This window comes from Anolis sagrei, chromosome 4 (assembly GCF_037176765.1).
Source record: "Anolis sagrei isolate rAnoSag1 chromosome 4, rAnoSag1.mat, whole genome shotgun sequence".
NCBI lineage: Eukaryota > Metazoa > Chordata > Lepidosauria > Squamata > Dactyloidae > Anolis > Anolis sagrei.
The window spans coordinates 45,789,980-45,809,028 of record NC_090024.1 but is presented as its reverse complement, the minus strand read 5'-3'; the positions used below and the strand labels follow the sequence as shown (position 1 = coordinate 45,809,028).

The window sequence follows — 19,049 nt, the reverse complement described above, 5'->3', positions numbered from 1 at the left end:
GCATGGGAGGCCTGATGTAGTGTAAAGTGGACACAAAAACATTGCCTATTTGCCTTTCCAGGGGTAAAAACTTTCCACTGGATCAAAAGCCTTTTATAGAGAGAATGTGCTTTTCCATTCACAAAACACATTTAGATTCAACGCATAGACTACAAAGCTAACTTATGCCATGCTATCTAAACTCCAACAGATAATAAGGCTGAAATGAATACCCACTTGCAGCTGAGCCAGGATAGAATTTGCATATTAGTATGGTAGGACCAGCAGAGATGTAAATAGAGTATTTACACTTTTATTATAATAAAAAGGAGAAACATCTCCCCATACTGAGTTGAATTAAGAACTTAGAATCTTTCCTTCAGACATAGTATTCATTAAACAAAAACATCCCCATGCAGGGACATAAGAGAAGCCTCCCACAAGGCTGGTTAAACATCAAACATCCAGGCATCCCCTGGGCAACGTCCTTGCAGACGGCCAATTCTCTCATACCAAAAGCGACTTGCAGTTTCTCAAGTCACTCCTGACACACACAAAAAATCTCGGAATTTTGGTTCTGATGACATGCAAAGCTGTCCTATATTTCATATGCCTCTGTATCCTACCTGTTCCATAAACCAAGTTGGAAGCATGTGGGCCTGCACTATCCAATTCGGATGGCAGGTGGGCTACATTACTTGGTCCACAATACATGGCAACTACAAAAAAATTACATAGTAAAAAAATAATTACAATGAATTTTAAAAGCTTCACCTTATCCTAGAGTTTCTTATATCCAACTTTTCCTGGTAAATAAGGTATACAGGGTCCCATGAGAGAACAGGCAGATTTTTTAAAAATCAAAATAAACGTTTAGCCCCACATACCCATTAGCTGAATCATAAGATGACTAAGCCAAAAGTATATTTTTCTTTGTCTGATGTAGCTAAGAACCCTTGCATATTTTCCCCTGTTGTTCCAGATGCAAGAAAGTTCACACTGCCAAAATTAAAACACACTTAAAAGTTAAGGTCTATTTCCTCCAAATCAGAAAATGGACGCTCCAGTTGAATTCAAGAAGTTCATCCTAAGTTATCTCGATTTCAGTGTGCTGAAAATGAACAGAGAAAGTCATTAAACTGTACGATCACACAAGGAGACCCCTGCTTGTGCAAGAGGAGATTCTCTTCTATTCATCACTTACATACCCTGCATATGATCTGGAAGAGTAGGGGGAGGTTACATGAAGGATTGCCTAGTTTTGTGGATAAAGCTGAATGCAACCCACTTTAGTATTTCCACTGAACACCCCCTATGTTTACCGCAGTAAAAAAGAAAAGACAGAGCAATTGTGATCAAAGTGGTTCCAACTACTTATCTGCATCAAAGGCAAGGCTCAAGAGATAATGTGAAAAGTTTTTTATTATTATTATTAATCAAAGGTTAACAGCAACAGGCACATTAAAATGAGTATGGCAAAGCCTTCAACAAATGGCTTTACACTGAAGCTCTCTCCCAAAAATGGCTGTTGCAAACTGTAAACAGAATGGAATAAACAGTCTTTACAGTAAGAACAAGGAAAATACAAATGAACAAAAAAGAAAGCACCAGTTTGTCAAAATAGATTACAGTTGTGCTTACAGTACTTAAAACAATGTTAAAAAACAAATTACAAAAAAAGGAATGCTTGAAGATTAAAAATTAGTCCTTAAAATTTGTCCTTAAAAACATTTCTCCTTTTCACATCAAAAAACCCATAATGGGTAACATTTCAGTAGAGGGAGGAATAAGTAAACAATGCACTTTTTTCAATCAACAACAAAATTTGGTCACTTAGCTTTGTGCATAGTTTAAGGCAGCTGTAGCAACCTGTTCATTTCCCCCCATGGCTGCTCATGAAAATGTCACATTCTAAAAAGAATAAATAAAAAAAATTGCCTTTCAAATCTGTCCCGACATCCCCTTCCCCCCTCCCCCCAAATATCCACTCACACAGCCACACGTAAACACACGCACACTGCAGCGAAAGGGGCGCTTGTACCCTTGTTCTGAAGGACACACTTCCCATCCCACTTTATTTTCAATCGGCAAATACCCTGAGCTGTTTCTGGTGTTCGTAATCATTCCACCTTTTTTTTTTTACTTGCATGTGCAGTTCAAGTGTACAATAGTGAAAACAACATGCAAATGTTTCCACTGCAGAATCTTAACACAATTAGGACACTTCCTCTCTTCCCCACCCAACCCAACCCAACCAATCCCACCCATCCGCCCACCTTTCTAAATTCAGTAATTTCTGCCTGCTATAATTGCATTCCCATTCTGCACTGGAGTAAAGTTTGGCTGTGCTTCACGTTAGATGTTCTGTTCCAAATGCATGGCCAAGAATCTCACACATGGGAGCCTTTTATCTTGGTAAGAGGAGAATGAGCTGCAGATTCAGATTTGATCTTTTGGGTTAGTGGTTCCTTCGCAGCCATGCAGAAATTTAATCTAGAATCTATAGTTTCAAAGTACATTTGTAAACATCAGTTCTTGCCCAAGGCAGCCAAGTATGGGCACTTCACATTTCCACATTTTGGGCAGAGACTGAATGGAGTCTTATTTAAATTCCAAGAAAATGGAATCATCCATGTCATGCAGCGACTCTAAAGGCCTTATTTCAAACTTCCCCTAAAAACAAATAAAAACAAAACAATGTGGCATGTAACAATATATTTTGTACGGTTCCCAGTCAAGGTTCGTTCACTTCTCGTTTGCATATTCAGGGTTCCATGCAGAAGCCAACCAAGGCATACGCATATTGCTGTGTTCAGGTCTTATAACTGAAACTTGGGCTCAAATGGTTTATCAAAAGAAAACCTTGGAAATAAATAATGCTGGCATTGTTTACACTGAAACCTTGGCAGTCAGACAAAATGTATCCTCAAACCCTCCTCTGCAGATACCAAGCAAGAGGCAGTTTGTTGATCAGTTCCCAGGGTCAGGATGGTCAGTGTTCCTGAGGTACTATGTCAGAGTCCATTTCCTCAAATGCAGGATCAGTATCGTCTCCACTGCTGGATTGCTCTCGGTGCACTCCTTTCCAACTAGCTTTATTGAGTCCTAAATGACCAAGCATTGTTTGAGACAGCTTGGTGTTTGAAAAACGGGCCCACTCTGCAAACAACGGCTCCACCAAATAGGTAATAAAACCTAAGAGAGGAAAAAGTATCTTGGTGTTAGAACAAAGGGAAAAAAGAGGTCAGTGAAGCTTTACTTTTCAATACTGAAATTCTTTCAGTGGGTTTTAATTTAATATTCTATACACTTCCCTGAGCACTTACAACCCCTGCATCTGCGGGACCAGTATATTCAGTTGCATTTATCCACATCTGAAAAAAGATGTCCTCTTTTTCAACGCATTTTCAAAGTCTTCCATTCTAGCTCTATGATATTCCAGAGCTGTAAATCCTTTTATCAGAGATCACTATTATCTGCCGTTTTGTAGCTCCACAGATAAAAGGGGCTGTGTTGTATACACTTCAAAAACAAGTGTATTAAGATGCATTTTAGAACCAATACAGATTATTGTAAAGAAATTGTATCCTAAATTTGCTGTCTATAACAAACTGGTAAACAGTAGAACATTCGTCACAAGATTTCACAATTCAGATGGGTAGGCAAAAAATATTAAAAATGAAGAAGCAAGAGTAAAGAATATTCACTTAAGAAAATTCTTTTGTAAGAGAAAGCTAGCAACTTCCCAAAATTTTACAGCAAATTACTGACATATTTGGTTGTGTAGGTGGTTTTTTGATGATGTTGTTCTTGTTCAAATGGGATTATTTGAATAAGAGCAGAGCTTCAGGCTATCAATTCCTCTCTGAACAGTCTGGTTTGAAGAAACCATAATTTGCTGATATGTCCAAATAGACAAACTGTGGTTACTTATTAAGCACCCCTTGTTTCCAAAGATACTGTTTAAAGTGTATTTTCCAATACCGACTGCTATCAAAGTAACCATAATATGTCATCTATTTCAACATCATAACGAATTATGGTTACTTCAAACCAGATGTGCAAGAAAGAATTGAGGTAAAAAGGGTCAACAGGGTACACAAGCCCCAAAGCATGTTTTTCATGGTCAAGCCATTAAGAGGCAGTATTGCCAAACTTTTGGTTTGCTTTTCATAAAAAGGAACTATTTCTACATACAGCTTTAACACAAAGAATGTGCTGTAAAAATACGTCTGCTTCTTGAAGTCAAGTTTTAATAACTTGACAAATAGAACCTTCTTCAAACATTCTACGCAAAGGACTATAAATGCTAGATGAAAAAACAACTTTAAAATTTTTAAAAGTCCAAAGAAAGATGAAAAATTACACTGAAAATTACAATTGCATTCAAACATATTTAAGTATTTCAAAACTTTCTCAAAAAGATTTAGAGGTAATTATCAATTTTTCGTCTATGAATGACATATTAACAAAAATTGTAACAATTTTTAGTTCTAGTTACCAATCTGGATGTTTGCCATGGTTTCTGTCTCTCGATCACACAGTGGACTCACACCCAAGCCATATTTTTTCTCAACATCCCCTAGGGGAAAAAAATGCTACTGTAATAAGCCATTCTTGACCATTCAATAGCCTCAAAAGTGGTAGCTTATCATGTATTACAATCAAAGTTTAAAACATACAATATACTTTTATACACCACTGTGAGCTGAAAGGATAGGTAGATAATAAATGAAATCTATTATTATTATTATCACCATCATCATCATCATCATCATGGTTTTTTATCATTTGAAAAACATTTCTAAGTTTGCAAAACATGTGGAATTCCTCTTTTTTTTTAGTTGGCGTCTATTTATGCCTATGCCCCCACATTACTTCTGCCTATGCCATTGGATTTTCTGTTAAAGTAACAGTGCCCAGAAACACTTTGTTAACTTATGAAGAAATTGAGAATAGCCAACAGCATTGCTGGAACAATGGCGTATGTAAGATTAATATGCAAAAGGGTGAACTTTATGAATCTGCATCCAAAACAAGAGGACAAGCAAGTTAGATGAGGCTCAGAATCTTCTATTCTGTGATTTAGCTAGTAATACTGAAATAAGAAAACATTCTTACAAAATTTATTAGGAGCTCTTGTTAGGAAACATATTCTAATATCTTCCTAACACAGGATTCATTAAAATTATTTTATCATTTTGGTTCATATTCTTTGGAGAAAAGACTTCACGTTTCACTACTTACCTTGGTGAAAGAACTCTTCCGTTACTTTCTCACTCCACTGCTTGCTCAGTTCCCAGGTCCGGCAGGGATTACAAATATCAGCACATTTCAAGGCCATCTAGCATATAAGCACAAAGTCATTGATTGATAGTATTTGGCAAAAATAGAATACAACACATAATTCACAATATATAGCATGAAACAGTAACTTTTAAATCTCTTCAGGATATGAAGAAAGTAAATAAGTGAGTAAAAAGCAAACCTACAACCCCACAAACAATTACTTGTAGAAAGCAAAGGTAACTGAAAGAGAACCACAACCAATTATGTATGCAGAGAAAAGCTATTCAAGTTGAAGGCAGGCAGAAGGTAATATCTTGAACAATGCAACACAGAAATATTTTGAAAATGGAGTTATGCAATAGTTTTACATCAGTCTACGATCCAAATCCAGTTGCCCATCCCAACGGAATAAATGGAAAATCAAATTCAAATTACAGACGGCTCTCCACATTTGTGGGAACTGAGATACAGAAACTTCTGTGAAAGTGAGAAAACCACTAAGAACTGTCATCGGGGGGGGGGGGGCGGAGGGGCAATCGCCTCCTCAAATCCTTGTATCAGTAAAGTTTGGGAAACACTTCACATGGGAGATAGTGGCCAACCGGCCTCCCTCAAAGCTGCTCCCCAAAAAACCTCTCCCAAACTCAGAGCAGGGTAGACAAACAAGAGTTCTTCAGGCCACAAGAAAATCTGGTTCCTGGCATTCAGGAACCAGGGCCGGCATGCTAAGGGTCTTAGTAGTTTTCTTTAAAAGGATATTAAAATCTATTAGCTGAAATTGTTTAACCGAGGAAAGTTGGGAGGAATTCCCTGGATCCTTCATCAAAGGCCACATCTCCATCCTCACTGCCCTCCTCCATGTAATCCCCAGCCACTGTGTAGGTATAATCATACTATAATTGCCATCTAAGGTGTCCCTTCTTGCCTCCTAGAGGGTGCAAGGTCCAGAGATACGAGGGGTATTTTTTAAGTAAGGTCCGTTTTGTTGTAGACACTAGTAGTTTGCGTGCATACCGCAACGAGCGCGTGCGTTGTGTACCGCTATGCCTTGGCAACAACTGTGCTCAGTTTCCGCTCTGTAGCTAACCTGTACGGTTCTGTTCTGTGCTTTAAAAATGTTTCAGACTATCAACTCACCTGCCGCATGTGAGGTTCGCTCAGTGATACGGTTTTTGTCAGCAAGGAACCTGCCTGCTGCAGAAATTCATCGACAGATTTGTGAAGTGTACGGTGATACTGTTATGAGTGAAAGTAAAGTGCGTAAGTGGATACGACAATTCAAAGATGGCCGTGACAACGTCCATGATGAGGACCGCTCCGGTCGCCCTTCTTTGATTACAGACAATTTGGTAGCTTCAGCAGGCGGCAAGTTTTTATAAAGAGGGTATTTTAAAATTGGTTCAGAGGTATGATAAGTGTTTGAACAAACTTGGCAACTATGTCGAAAAATAGAGTGAAGTATGTACTTTCTGAAAATAAATTTACTTTTTTGAAATAAACTTTTGTTGTGTACTTATGTTCAAACGGACCTTACTTAAAAAATACCCCTCGTATATCACCCTGATCTTCCTTGTCCCTTAGATCTAATTCAGAGTGGGCCTGGACCAGCATGCAGCCTTTGCTCATCAGCACTTCAGGGTGGATTGAGAAGTACCTTGCCCTTTCCCCCTGGTTGCCTTATGTTTGACAGGAGTCCCTTTCCCCAGCCTCTTATGTAGCAACTGCTTATCTCCCAGGTCACTGGAGGACTGGAAGCAGAGGCTAAAATGATAGCTGGAGAACTATCATAAAGGGAAATTTCATCCACATTTGCTCTACAGCTCTTCTGCTCACTTCTAGGTTGCTGCTAACTCTCACTGGTTCCCTTCAGCTGGTTGTGTTAGCCTTAGAAGATGCCAAGTCCTTAACCCATGACATAAAATCCATTAAGTGGGGGAGGGAGCCCATGACCACCTGCCTAGTCACTCTTGAGTTTTCTCTCCACATGGTTGGCCACTGGGGTATGGGGAATAGGGAGCAAGGGAAAAGCAGCTGAAGGGAGATTAAATTTTTAAAAGTCCAAAGAAAGAATAAAATTTAAGGGAGAGTGTTGTTTTTTTTAAGACAGAAGAAAGCAGGAAAAAATGGAAGACAAGAAATGGAAACGTAAGAAAAATGGTGGCCAAAGCAAGGGAAAAAAAACATGAGTATGGACAGAAAGCAGGAAGGAAAACTAGCCTTTGGAGGAAAGCTGCCCTGTCTACTGGGCTCCTTCAAAAGGCTTATTCGTTTCTGCCTTTGGAGAAGGGAAGGACAACTCATATTCAGTATGTTCCTCCCTTCACCACAGGGAAATGGAACATCTTTTCAGTCTGTGGAAATTATGTTTTTATAAAATTATACCTAGAGAACACAGTTGGCCTTCTTCAAGTCAATGTGTGGCAGGTCACTACTTTTTCCAGGAAATACTGGTAATCAGAAAATTTACCTGAAGTACAAGATGACGATGATTCTCCTGTTCTAAGCATAAGTCCTCTTTGTCCAAATGAGTGCGAAATAGAGACAGATACTCATTTTGCCGACTTATATCAGTGGCAAGAATCAGTGCACCTATCTGGCTTTCCATTAGCTGCCTGAATTTGAGTACAAAAAGAAAGAAGAAAAGAAATGAACTATACTCAGTGATGGTGGAAAAGCAGTATGACATCTCTGGATGATTTACACAAAGTTCAGATCAATACAGACATTACATTTGTATGTGCTGTTGAAGGCTTTCATGGCCAGAATCACTGGGTTGCTGTGAGTTTTCCAGGCTGTATGACCACGTTCCAGAAGCATTCTCTTCTGATGGGAGAAAAAACTCTTGTCTGTTTGAGACAAGTATGAAATTTGCAATTGACCAACAAAAGATTCTCCCAGGTAGGAAGCAGCCAAGCTTTGAAGCTGCAAGGCTAGTCAAAGCTAATCAAAGTGATCAATTGCAACATTCTCACTTGCCTCAAACAGACAAGAGTTCTTTCTCCCACCCTGGACATTCCAGAGATATATAAACCCCACTTGCCTAGTTTCCAACAAACCTCACAACATCTGAGTATGCCTGCCATAGATGTGGATGAAATGTCAGGAGAGAATGCTTCTGGAACATGGCCAAACAGCCGGGAAAACTCACAGCAATCCATTAGATTTGTAATTCTGATGAAGTATACAGTTTTATTAACAAGAACATAGAAACAGGATATTTCAATCCAATAGTGCAGGATTTTTTACATTACTCAAGAGTATTGTAATGCACATTTAAAATGTGTATTTTACAGACACAGCTCATAAAATATTATGAAATGAATTCCAATCAGATATGCCTTTTTCCTATATGTTCTGGCAGCATGCAATTGCCTTCTAACAAAGCTGCAACCAATATATTACCAAAACAATGTTAATATCCTTTGATATATTAAGTGGAAATGCTTATTTTGCCATGTATATAACACTGCTGGATAACAAAACTAACATATACCTTGTTTCTAGTGACATATGTGCAAATAATCCAGACTCTCTCAACAACCCCACTGCTGATCTCCAGTGATGATTTTCTAATACTGAGGTATTCTGGAAATTAAAAAAGTCATTACTGACATCAAGCATCCTTAGAATCCTGAACTCAATTTTCTTGAACAAATAATTGTGTTAATTTTTCATCAGGAGACAGGCTGGTAGATTACAATCTAAAACATACTTCAAACTCACTATTCCCAAACACGTATGGATCATTAATCATTTTTACCAATTTGATCTTGTACATCAACTGTGTCCTTTCCTCAAGAACTCATCTCCCTTCACTTATTCCTACACGGGTCATCTCTATCCGAGATTGCTGTAATATGGGTCTCCCATTGAATGTGTTCCAAAAGCGGCTTTAGAGTACAGTTGCAAGAGTTTCAATAGAAGTGGGCAAGTTAAATAATATTCCGTAGATTCTTTATTGGAGTCACCCACTACTAGATCATATCTAGCCTCAACTTCACAATCTGACTTTTATCTTTAATGTGCCAAATAACTGGGGCTTAGGATTACTAGGCATCTATATTCTCTCCCTCCTGAAGCTGCCCAGAATCTTTCTTCTGCTATAAAGTACATTCTTTCTGCCATGCTATCAGAAAACAAACAAATTTCTCAGGAAAAAGCCCTTAAGTATTGAGCAGTCTCCTCTGATCCTGTTTTCAAGGAGGAGATGGGAATGCTACTATTTGTGCACTAGGAATATGTATTTAAGTGGGCACTGAGGTTCTTCATTTATTATGTACCAGCTGCTCCTTAGATCTTTTAGGCTCTACTTATTATTCTTGGATTTTATGTGAGCTGCATTATAAGTTGTAAACTGCCAAAAAGGGGGGGGGGGGCGGTAATTCTTTAAAAAGTTATCCTATTATGACCATGTATCACAACTAAAATTAAATGCCATAACATTTCTTCCACTCACCTTGTATAAAGTTGCTAAATAATGGTTTGTTTTAATAAGGAAAGGCTGATTAACACCTGGGTGATCCAAATCATGAGCGGCAGCTGCAATTAAACTGACCAAAACATCCCATGGAGTTAGAGACTGGGAAAGCTGGAATGTGTAAAGTAGATGAATGTAAACATTCACACACATTCAGATATCATTATTTATAACCAACAAAAGCAAATACTGAATTTCATCAAATGCATAAACATATTATCTCTATATTTTATCATTTTGACTAGGCAATGGGATTCAAAGGCCCACATCAAATAGAGTGGTACTGCTGGTAGAACTGTTTTCACTAGTAAAGAAGAGCAATTCATCTGCAATCCATATGTGTCCTCAAAAAGGGGTCTAGAAGAAAGAGAAATATTCCAAGGCAGGTTGTTGACAAAAGAAGCCCCATCAGGTTAGCAAGTTGTAGGGACAGCAATAAGAAAGCAATAATAAAGGCAAACTCATTTTTATTAAACACAACTATTTAAAAAAAACCCATGTCCCCCGTTCCCAATCACATACCAGAGTTTAAAATCAGTCTACTATAGCACGGAGGATGGCTTTTAAAAATATAATTCCACAGTGCTTTCATTAACAACAATTTAAAGTAGTCATTTACAAATATTAAAGGAGGGGGGGGACAAACCACTGAATATTTTTTAAAACACAGAATATGGGTGCCCCAAGACCATCACAACTAAGCTGTTACTAATTTCGCTATTATCAATTTCCTATGAGCAAAGTCTTCCAATCAATTGCTAAAGATAGTTAATTATTTTCTTTTGTTTACCTTCGGTTCTTTTAAATAACAGTGCATGGCCTGAGTCACATCAGCAGCATGAACTGCATTGTGATATGGGTTTTGACTGTGGTAATCTTCTTGGACCATTACTATAATTGAAAAGAGATTATTCTGTTACTCCAACCCTTCATTTTTTTGAACAAGTTACTAAATATCCACATCACTTCAATCATGTAGCCAGAAAGACTGCTGCAGCAGCACATCATGGTCTGCTTCTCCCTTTCACTATGCAGATCTTCAATATAAATAAGTTCCTCCCACAGATCTATTATGTAGCAGTATATAGTAGCATTCAGACCCTATCCGTTTAAACATCTTTCTCAAAGAAATAGGAAATAAACATAAAAGATATGCTTTTGCATAATCAAGTTCTCATACCAATTTAATTTATTGTTTTCATGTCACTTTACTACACTGTTATTGCAAAACCCCACCCCAATTCAAGATATCAATTATGATACATACTATTGTATCCTCTCTATTAGCATCTTCTGAAATAAAATCAGATCATCATTCATACAGTTTTTGTATTTGAAATAGTACACCAAATTAAACCACTCACCAAGATATGTTATACCATTAATAATTAGTTTAAACTGTGGTTTATCAGGCAGAGATCTCTTTAATAATATTTTTAAAACTTTTGATATTTTTGTGGAGAATATAATTATCAGTAAATAAGGAGGGGAAAAAACTATATCTGCCCATTTGAAACCCTGAAACCCTGAGCCTTGGCATTCATAGGTGGAGCTGGACAGCTCATTATCCGTATCGAAAATGGACCTTTATGGTAAATTTCTAATGTGTTATTCTCAGCCAGCAGAGTAAAAGTCATAAAAGAAAGGGAGTTGTTCTAGCAGAAATACACCCTTGAAAGGATGGTGACAAGCAAATCAAATCAATTTGATGGGGGCTGAAATAGTTATCTACCAATAAAAAGTCTTAATGGAGGTGAATTTGTACAATCTGTAAAGGTGAAAGGCCCAAGCTGTGGCCCTGCAAATTTCTGTGAGACTGGAGGCAGTTCAACTCCCTCCAAAATAATTTGCTACCCCCCATCAAGGTGAGTGACTATCTTTACAGTTTTCACAAGAGTCAATTAAGAGTACTTACACATCGCAAACCAACCTAACATGTCTAAAAGAGGGCCAAGCAATGCACTTTCTATATTTTGGGGAAACTAACTGTCATGTTGAAGAGTTCATTGAAAAGTTCATGGCCTGGCTATTCCTTTCATCATTTGCACAGGAAATGCTTATTCGTACTATCACAGTTTTTCATATCTGTGAAAGCGAAGCATATTCTGTTCAGATATCAGCCAGCAAGCCAATACCTTCAATCAAGAAACACCTTCCTAAGATCTAGAGAGACACTCACAGGAACACCTCAGCAAGCGAGAGTCCAAAAGTGGCAGGCGAAAACCCAGAACCTTAATCAGTGGCTAAGACCAGATGAGAAATTCCCTCCTGGGAACACAGAAGACTGGGCAACTTGGAAGGGGCTGAACAGATGCAGAGCCAACCTCAAGAAATGGGGCTACAAAGTGGAATCCACAACATGCGAGTGTGGAAAAGAGCAAACTACAGACCACCTGCTGCAATGCAACCTGAGCCCCACCACATGCACAATGGAGGACCTCCTTGCAGCAACACCAGAGGCACTCCAAGTGGCCAGCTACTGGTCAAAGGAGCCAATTTTCAGAAATGGGGCTGCAAAGTGGAGTCCACGACGTGCAAGTGTGAAGAAGAGCAAACACAGACTGCTTACTACAATGCAGTCTGAGCCTTGCCAAATGCACAATGGAGGACCTCTTTACAGCCACACCAGAGGCACTCGAAGTGGCCAGCTTCTGGTCAAAGGAAATTTAGTATAATGCCAATTTTTTAAACTTTGTTTGTTGTTTTTCTATGCATTATAACAGTATTCCCAATTCGCTTCTGACACAATAAATAAAGAAATATCTGTGAAAGCTTTTTTGGAAATCTTGCATCTGCAAAACTCATTTACCAGAAATATTTAAAGTGAATTTATGAATGCCTTTTACCTAAAAATCTGCGTAGCTTCATTGTATCTAGTTGGAAGTGATCTATCAGTCCATGAAGATTAAACAAGTGGAAGGTTAAGGTGACTAAACTGTTTCCTAAAAGCAAAATGGAAACAAAACACAGAAACCGTTTAGTGGGAAGTATTTAAAAAGTAAACTGACCAAATAGTTACATGCCTCTACTATACTTATTTGAAGTTTAGTCATTCATACTACACACAAATGCAAACCATGCAAGCTGCAAGAAAAGAAATCTGTCTTCCTCTGAGTATAAGTAAAAGACAATTACATATTCATTGGCTAGATATATAAAATGCAGTCCACATCACTTTATCTTTCCTTCAGAAGCTCCTAATCCAATCCTAGAAGGCAGTAGAAGGTAGCGGTCACTCCTTCACTTACACCCACTGGTTCCATCTTCCCGGATTTTATAGTTAAGAGTATAGTCCTCAAATAAATCTGCTCTACCAACTCACCCACTACAATAAAGTCAACTCACACAACTTTGCCATCCTCTGACATTTTTTCAATTCCTTTGTAACAGAATGATTTAAAATTACTAGAATTATTTCCAAGTCACATGCAACAGAAAGCTTGTTATTAGACAATTCATAAGACTGATAATTTAACATACTCAAAACTAATCTCTAGTCAGAATTTTTTAACCACGTTTCATACTCTCTTTTTTGGACCAAGTCCTTCATTTAGATTCCAGTATGGACCTAAAACCCTGTTCAGGCTGTGACTTTCCTTGTCACATCATTTAACTTGCAATGTTTATGGTACTATACATTGCTTGAGTTGCTAGGTCTATCATTTAAAAATTACCTTGATTATTTTAATTTAATGCAACCATTAAACCATCAGTACTTTCAGTTTACATATTCCAAACTCTCAAAGTATGAAACTCTCAATTACTGACAGTCTTACAGACAAAACAGTGGTATTTAAATATAAATTTATTCAAAACAAAAGATAAAAAATTGTGCTCTTTTCCCAGCATTTTAAATTTTTTATAGAATACTCCCCACCAGAGTTATACAAAGAATCAAGGCTAAAGAATTTTGAGTATTTATACTCCATTCTTCAGCCACAAAGGCTCTTGGAGCAGCTTACAAATGACAGTTCCCTGACAGATTTACAGACAAGGAAAAGAGAGGAGATTACCCATAAATACCCATTAGTATTCTGGAAGATCTAGCAGAAAGAAGTGAGCAATTTTGGCAAGTTAAGAGATCTATTTTCTGCCCCTTGGATCTTCCAGAGGCTAGAGGCACTGCCACAAATGCCAAAACAAAACTGGTCTGAGATGGAAGTCCATTTTTGGTTTTGAAAAATCTGTCTTGCTTTAAAACTTAAACAGCTCAGGAAATTTCTCAATTTGAATCTATTTAAAAGGGGAAATTCTACTCTTGTAGACCACAGCTATAGGCTATTTGCTCATTTATGGCTGAAAGAGAGATTGGGGCACATTATCAGCCCTGTAGTTGCATGTAAAAGATAAAAGATAGTGTGTCACAAATATCAGGATAAGCATAATTCACAAATATAGATCATTCATGCAATAATAATAATAATAATAATAATAATCTGGATTTCGCATCACAAAATCACAAGTCGGAACACTTCCCAAGCATCTAGGAATGTGTGATATGTTTTCGAATGATGCGCACAGATCCAGGTGGCCAGTATATATATCTCGTTTGCTGTGACATCCTGTGTTTTTGTGTCAGTAAAATAATAATAACAAATTATTTCTATCTCACCCTCTCTCCCTGGGCAGTTTATACATACATACAAAAGGCAAATATTCGATGTCATATACAATCATAAAAACAGAAACAAATATACATAAAAACGATAAAATACAGATCATAATTAAAAGTGCATATAAAAGAAGTTCTATGGGAGAAGGGAACATAGAAAGAAAAACTACCATATATTTTTATGAGCTAAACAGGTGCAAGCCCACAAAAGCTAGAATATACATTCAGCATGCAGTTTGGCACTGTTTTGCTTGACTCGAACTCATACAGTGTCAGAAAGGGGGAAATGCTACCTATAATGAAGCTTCTCAGTTTACTTATTTTTTCCATTTAAAACACAGTAAAAAAAAATCAATGGAATTTGTGCAATTAATACAAAGCATAACAAAACATTTTTAATAGTTACAAATGATCGCTTAAAAAACAAACAAAGCCAAATAATACCCAGTGTTAAACGTGGACTTCTCTATTAATATTCAAGCATCAACTGTTGTAGCAAGGATGATTACAGACAAGATGGAGAAATACAAGATGAGACCAGCTTGGCCAACATGGGGCAGTACCATCATGACTATTCCAGCATTCCCTCAGCTTGCTTTTATCCTCTTGGTAAATTTTACTAAAACATCTGCCCTTCTCAAAACACCATAATCTGAGAAAAGCAGAGCAGTATACAGTGGTAGCTTGCACTAATTCCCAGACGTTTTTTCTATAGAGATGCTGCAGGTCAACTAGTGGCTAAATTAGAAATTCAAATCCATAGCAATCCACAGTAAATATATTATAGAGCTCTACGAAATAGTTCAACAATTCCTCTCTTATATTTAAAAATAGATGTTGGCCTTTCTAGCTGCTCCTTATTTCACCATTACATATTTGCTAATGTGGCTTTTCCCTATGTAACTGTTCCAACTTCTTTATTTAATATTCATCTACCCATCCCCCATTTTTGGGGTGAATCGCGTATTTTCTAATGATGACTACTGTAAGATTACAGACTTATCCTTCAGAAAATAAATGTCTTCTGTTTACATTAAGTAGAAGGACAACAAGTCTTTTTGTACCAGATTGCATCACAACATCTACAGCTCATCTTCTTCATATACAGTTCAATTCATTCCTTGTGTCTAATCTTTTAGTCTATTTGTTATCTATGTTTTTTTTAAGTCAGTTTCAGTGAAAGGCTCTACATTTTCCTCTACATTTTCCGTATCTCCCTCCCTATTTCACAGTCTCTACGAAGTATTATCAATTAATTTCTGTATATCCAGTCATCAATTATTTTAATGTGCTTGAAGTATTTTGAATATTAACAACTTGTTAAATAATTAGCAATATGTTAAAAATAATTTCAAGATAATTGTGTTCTAAGTTAAAACTTTATTTCGTTGAAGAATTCTGAATGGCACAAAACTCAAACTTTTATGACACTTTAAAGGTCTCAAAAAGTAACACCCAGCTTTGATTTTTTACATGTTATCATAAAGATTTTAAGTTTTTTAATTCATTGTTTTAATTTGCTCAAAGCAGACTTTCCTTTTAGAATAAAAATGTTTCCACAGCACTACAAACATGTCTACATGAGACAAATGGCAATTAGATTCCATGCAGGAACTTCCTAATTACTAATTTCCATGCAGAAAGAGGGGAGGGTAGACAGCACACTTTAGCAAGAGGGAGCAAGTTCAATGGGCTGTCTGTACCTAACTAATGAACCCTGCTCAATCATTAGAAAAAGAAAACTTGCAGAGGTCATAGGCCATGCTTTCAAAGTTACATGTAACACTCATTCACAGCTTCAGGAAAACTGAAGCTGTACAGTATCAACAGAGGAGTACTATTCACAAGTAACCACTGAGTTAAAGATCAGTTAAAAACACTCAAATGCTGTGATCTCACCATTTGTTAGCCTGTCAAAAAGGAAGATATCAAAATTCCAGTTTCCAACTTTTTCTAGCATACACTGAAAGAAAAGAAAGAAAAAGTGAGTTCAAATGTTCAAATTTATTTATCATATTTGCTTTTACTTATGATGTTTTCAATCAGAGTCAAAACAGGATTTTAGAAAGGATATTGCAAGGATGTGAAAAAAGGTCTACCTAGCTACATAATTCTTTTTTATCAAGACAGAGAAATTATTTTTCTTCCATAACTATCTGTCCCCCAGATACCCATTTATGCAATCCTGATTATGTTATTGCAATGAAATCTTTGGGAGCTACTTTTGAAAAGTATTTTGAAACTTCACTGGTCCACAGCCTTACAACCAGAGCTAGATAGCTGACTGGACACCATTAGTACAGGTTCACTTGTTTTGGGTATATTTCCAAGCACAACGCAAAGACGAACTTGGAAACAGGCTATGTGAAGCACCACATCATCCCGTTGTTTGTTTTGTTTGTTTGTTTTGTTCTATTAGAAATGTAATACAATGGTATGGTTGCTAATGACACAATAAATAAATCCCGTGTGAGCCCAGATATTCAGATTTTTGTAGGTCCCGCTAACTTGGGATCACTTTTGATGAGGATGTCAGAAAGATTATTTTTTGTGGCCACATTCTGCAGCTTTCCGTTGAAGAAAACTGAAATCACCCCTTCTGTTTTCTTTCTGCTGGTAAGAAATATCTTTTTTTATCTAAGCATGTTGTTCCCCTGACCAGATTTCGAAATGTGTTTTAGCCTTTTCTTTTTAGTTGTATGTATTTGTTTGAATGTTGTTGTTAACTTATCCTTAGCACCACTTCTTGGAGAAAAATGAGTTATTTCATAAGCAAAATAAAACCTACTTGCATGAAAAAGGAGCTTACTTCATATAGCACAGTTATTATGCAATTCTAGTAAAAACTGCAACAGCTCCAAGTAGAAGTAAGAGCAGAACTATGTGCTTAGTCCTATATTTATCTTTAAACAAAGAATGAACCCAGTCTCATTGCTGTGCCTGATGCCTTCTGGGTTATAACCTACACCCAGAGAAACAAAAACAATCAAGCTGGTGGCTGCTGACAGTTGCATAAAATGGGAATCCTTGTCACACAATATGGAAATAAACAAGATAATTCCAGCAACAAATCTGGGGAAAATGGATTATTTTTCTGGTTTGTAAGGGGAAAAAAAGAATTGCAGGTGTATCTGGGTTTGTGTTTAAAAATTCAGTAGGGCCCTTCCACACAGCCATATAACCCAGAATCTCAAGGCAGAAAATCCCACAATATCTGCTTTGAATTGGGTTATCTGAGTCCACACTGCCAAATAACCCAGTTCAAAGTAGATAATGTGGAATTTTATACAGCTGTGTGGAAGGGGCCAAGGTCATTCTTTCTACAAGTGGAAACAATAAGAAAGTATGCCGCAGGAGCCCACTCCTCATTCACCTTAAACCAGGTTTCCTTAGACCCTAAGTTATCAGGTCATACAGAAATCTGCAAATAACCAATTTCCACTTATTTCAATTACCAAACAGTTTAAATCTAGGCAAAGAATCTATTTTTTTTTATTCTTAAAAATGAGGAAAAATGTAAATAGATTCAGATACCAAAATTTCAGGTTATTTGGTTTAATTTTTGTTCCTGGATTATAAATGTCATTTCCTAATTGGTTCTATCATTTAAAAAAAACCCGTGGAAAAAGTTTATTAAACTGCAAAAACTTTCTTTTTGTGGGACATCCTGCAGCACATTTTGCTATAGTTTTTCAATGAATATTTCAGAGTCTCAACCAATTCAACATAGTTTGTGGCAACCACAAAAACAAAGTTTCTGGAGTATAACAACTACTTTCAAAGTAAGCACCACACAATTAAACAGGAAATAACACTTTCAAACCAGGAACAGATTTTATTTTTCAAATTTTGTTATATGGTGTTATCCAACCAATGTTAACAACTTCACAATGCTGCAAGTACTTCTGAAGACATTTTTGGCAACTTGATACCAACTTCTTCTTGAATTCACGATGACGAAAAGTTCTTCTTCACCCGATATTGCCATCTCATCACTAGCAACTGTAGCAATCCTGTTACCAATACCTTTTGCTTTAAGATTTACAAATATGGGAAATAAATTTCAATCTGACATATCTTAATTAAATAACAGTAGTGTTTTGTTCAGGGCAAGATTATAATATGGCTTCATAAACAAACCTTAGCTTGTCCATTGTAATCATCATCTAAAAAGTTTGAAGAGTTTGGAAGAGTTATACCACGGAAGAATCGGGAAGATCTCAAGTACCGCTGGAAACTTAGTAACCTTCGGACGTTTCTTGCAGACACAGAAACTTCAATTTCAGAATTTGCTAGGAGGGGGAAAACAAAGAGCCTTAAGACTAATCTTCATAGTAAAAATATTACAAGGTAAACCTAGAAAAAAATCGTTTAAGATAGTAATGGGGATTCTGTCACTCTCCAAATTTTACTGGATTACAAACTCACATAATTTCTGATAATTGACAATGCTGTCTGGGGCGGCTGGGACTTGGCATCTATCATCATCTAGAGTAGACATGGAATCATATAGACTTCCTAGGTCTTGCTGTTATTGTTGTATATTTATTTATTCACTTTATTTATACCATGCCTAATTCCTCACCACCAGCTATGCTCATGGTTCAAAATATGGAGGTTTCATTATTCCCATAGGCATCTGGTAAATATCATAAAAAGAGAATGCTGAGCTAGACAGGCAATGATCCGACT

General features: G+C 37.0%; 1 protein-coding gene across 2 annotated transcripts in view; it reads right to left on the bottom strand.

Annotated features, from left to right (window-relative positions):
* Positions 1–1,383: 1,383 nt before the first annotated feature.
* Positions 1,384–19,049, bottom strand: part of PDE7A (phosphodiesterase 7A) — a 63,820-nt gene continuing 46,154 nt past the window's right edge. For both annotated transcript variants that reach the window (XM_060775398.2, XM_060775399.2), the window contains 10 exons: positions 18,498–18,649; positions 16,257–16,320; positions 12,592–12,687; positions 10,536–10,636; positions 9,725–9,856; positions 8,762–8,853; positions 7,736–7,880; positions 5,227–5,323; positions 4,481–4,561; positions 1,384–3,174 (listed from right to left, as the gene is read on the bottom strand). In XM_060775398.2, coding sequence (XP_060631381.2) covers positions 2,972–3,174; positions 4,481–4,561; positions 5,227–5,323; positions 7,736–7,880; positions 8,762–8,853; positions 9,725–9,856; positions 10,536–10,636; positions 12,592–12,687; positions 16,257–16,320; positions 18,498–18,649 — 1,163 coding nt within the window. In that variant the 3' untranslated portion in view covers positions 1,384–2,971. The remainder of the gene's footprint in view (positions 3,175–4,480; positions 4,562–5,226; positions 5,324–7,735; positions 7,881–8,761; positions 8,854–9,724; positions 9,857–10,535; positions 10,637–12,591; positions 12,688–16,256; positions 16,321–18,497; positions 18,650–19,049) is intronic.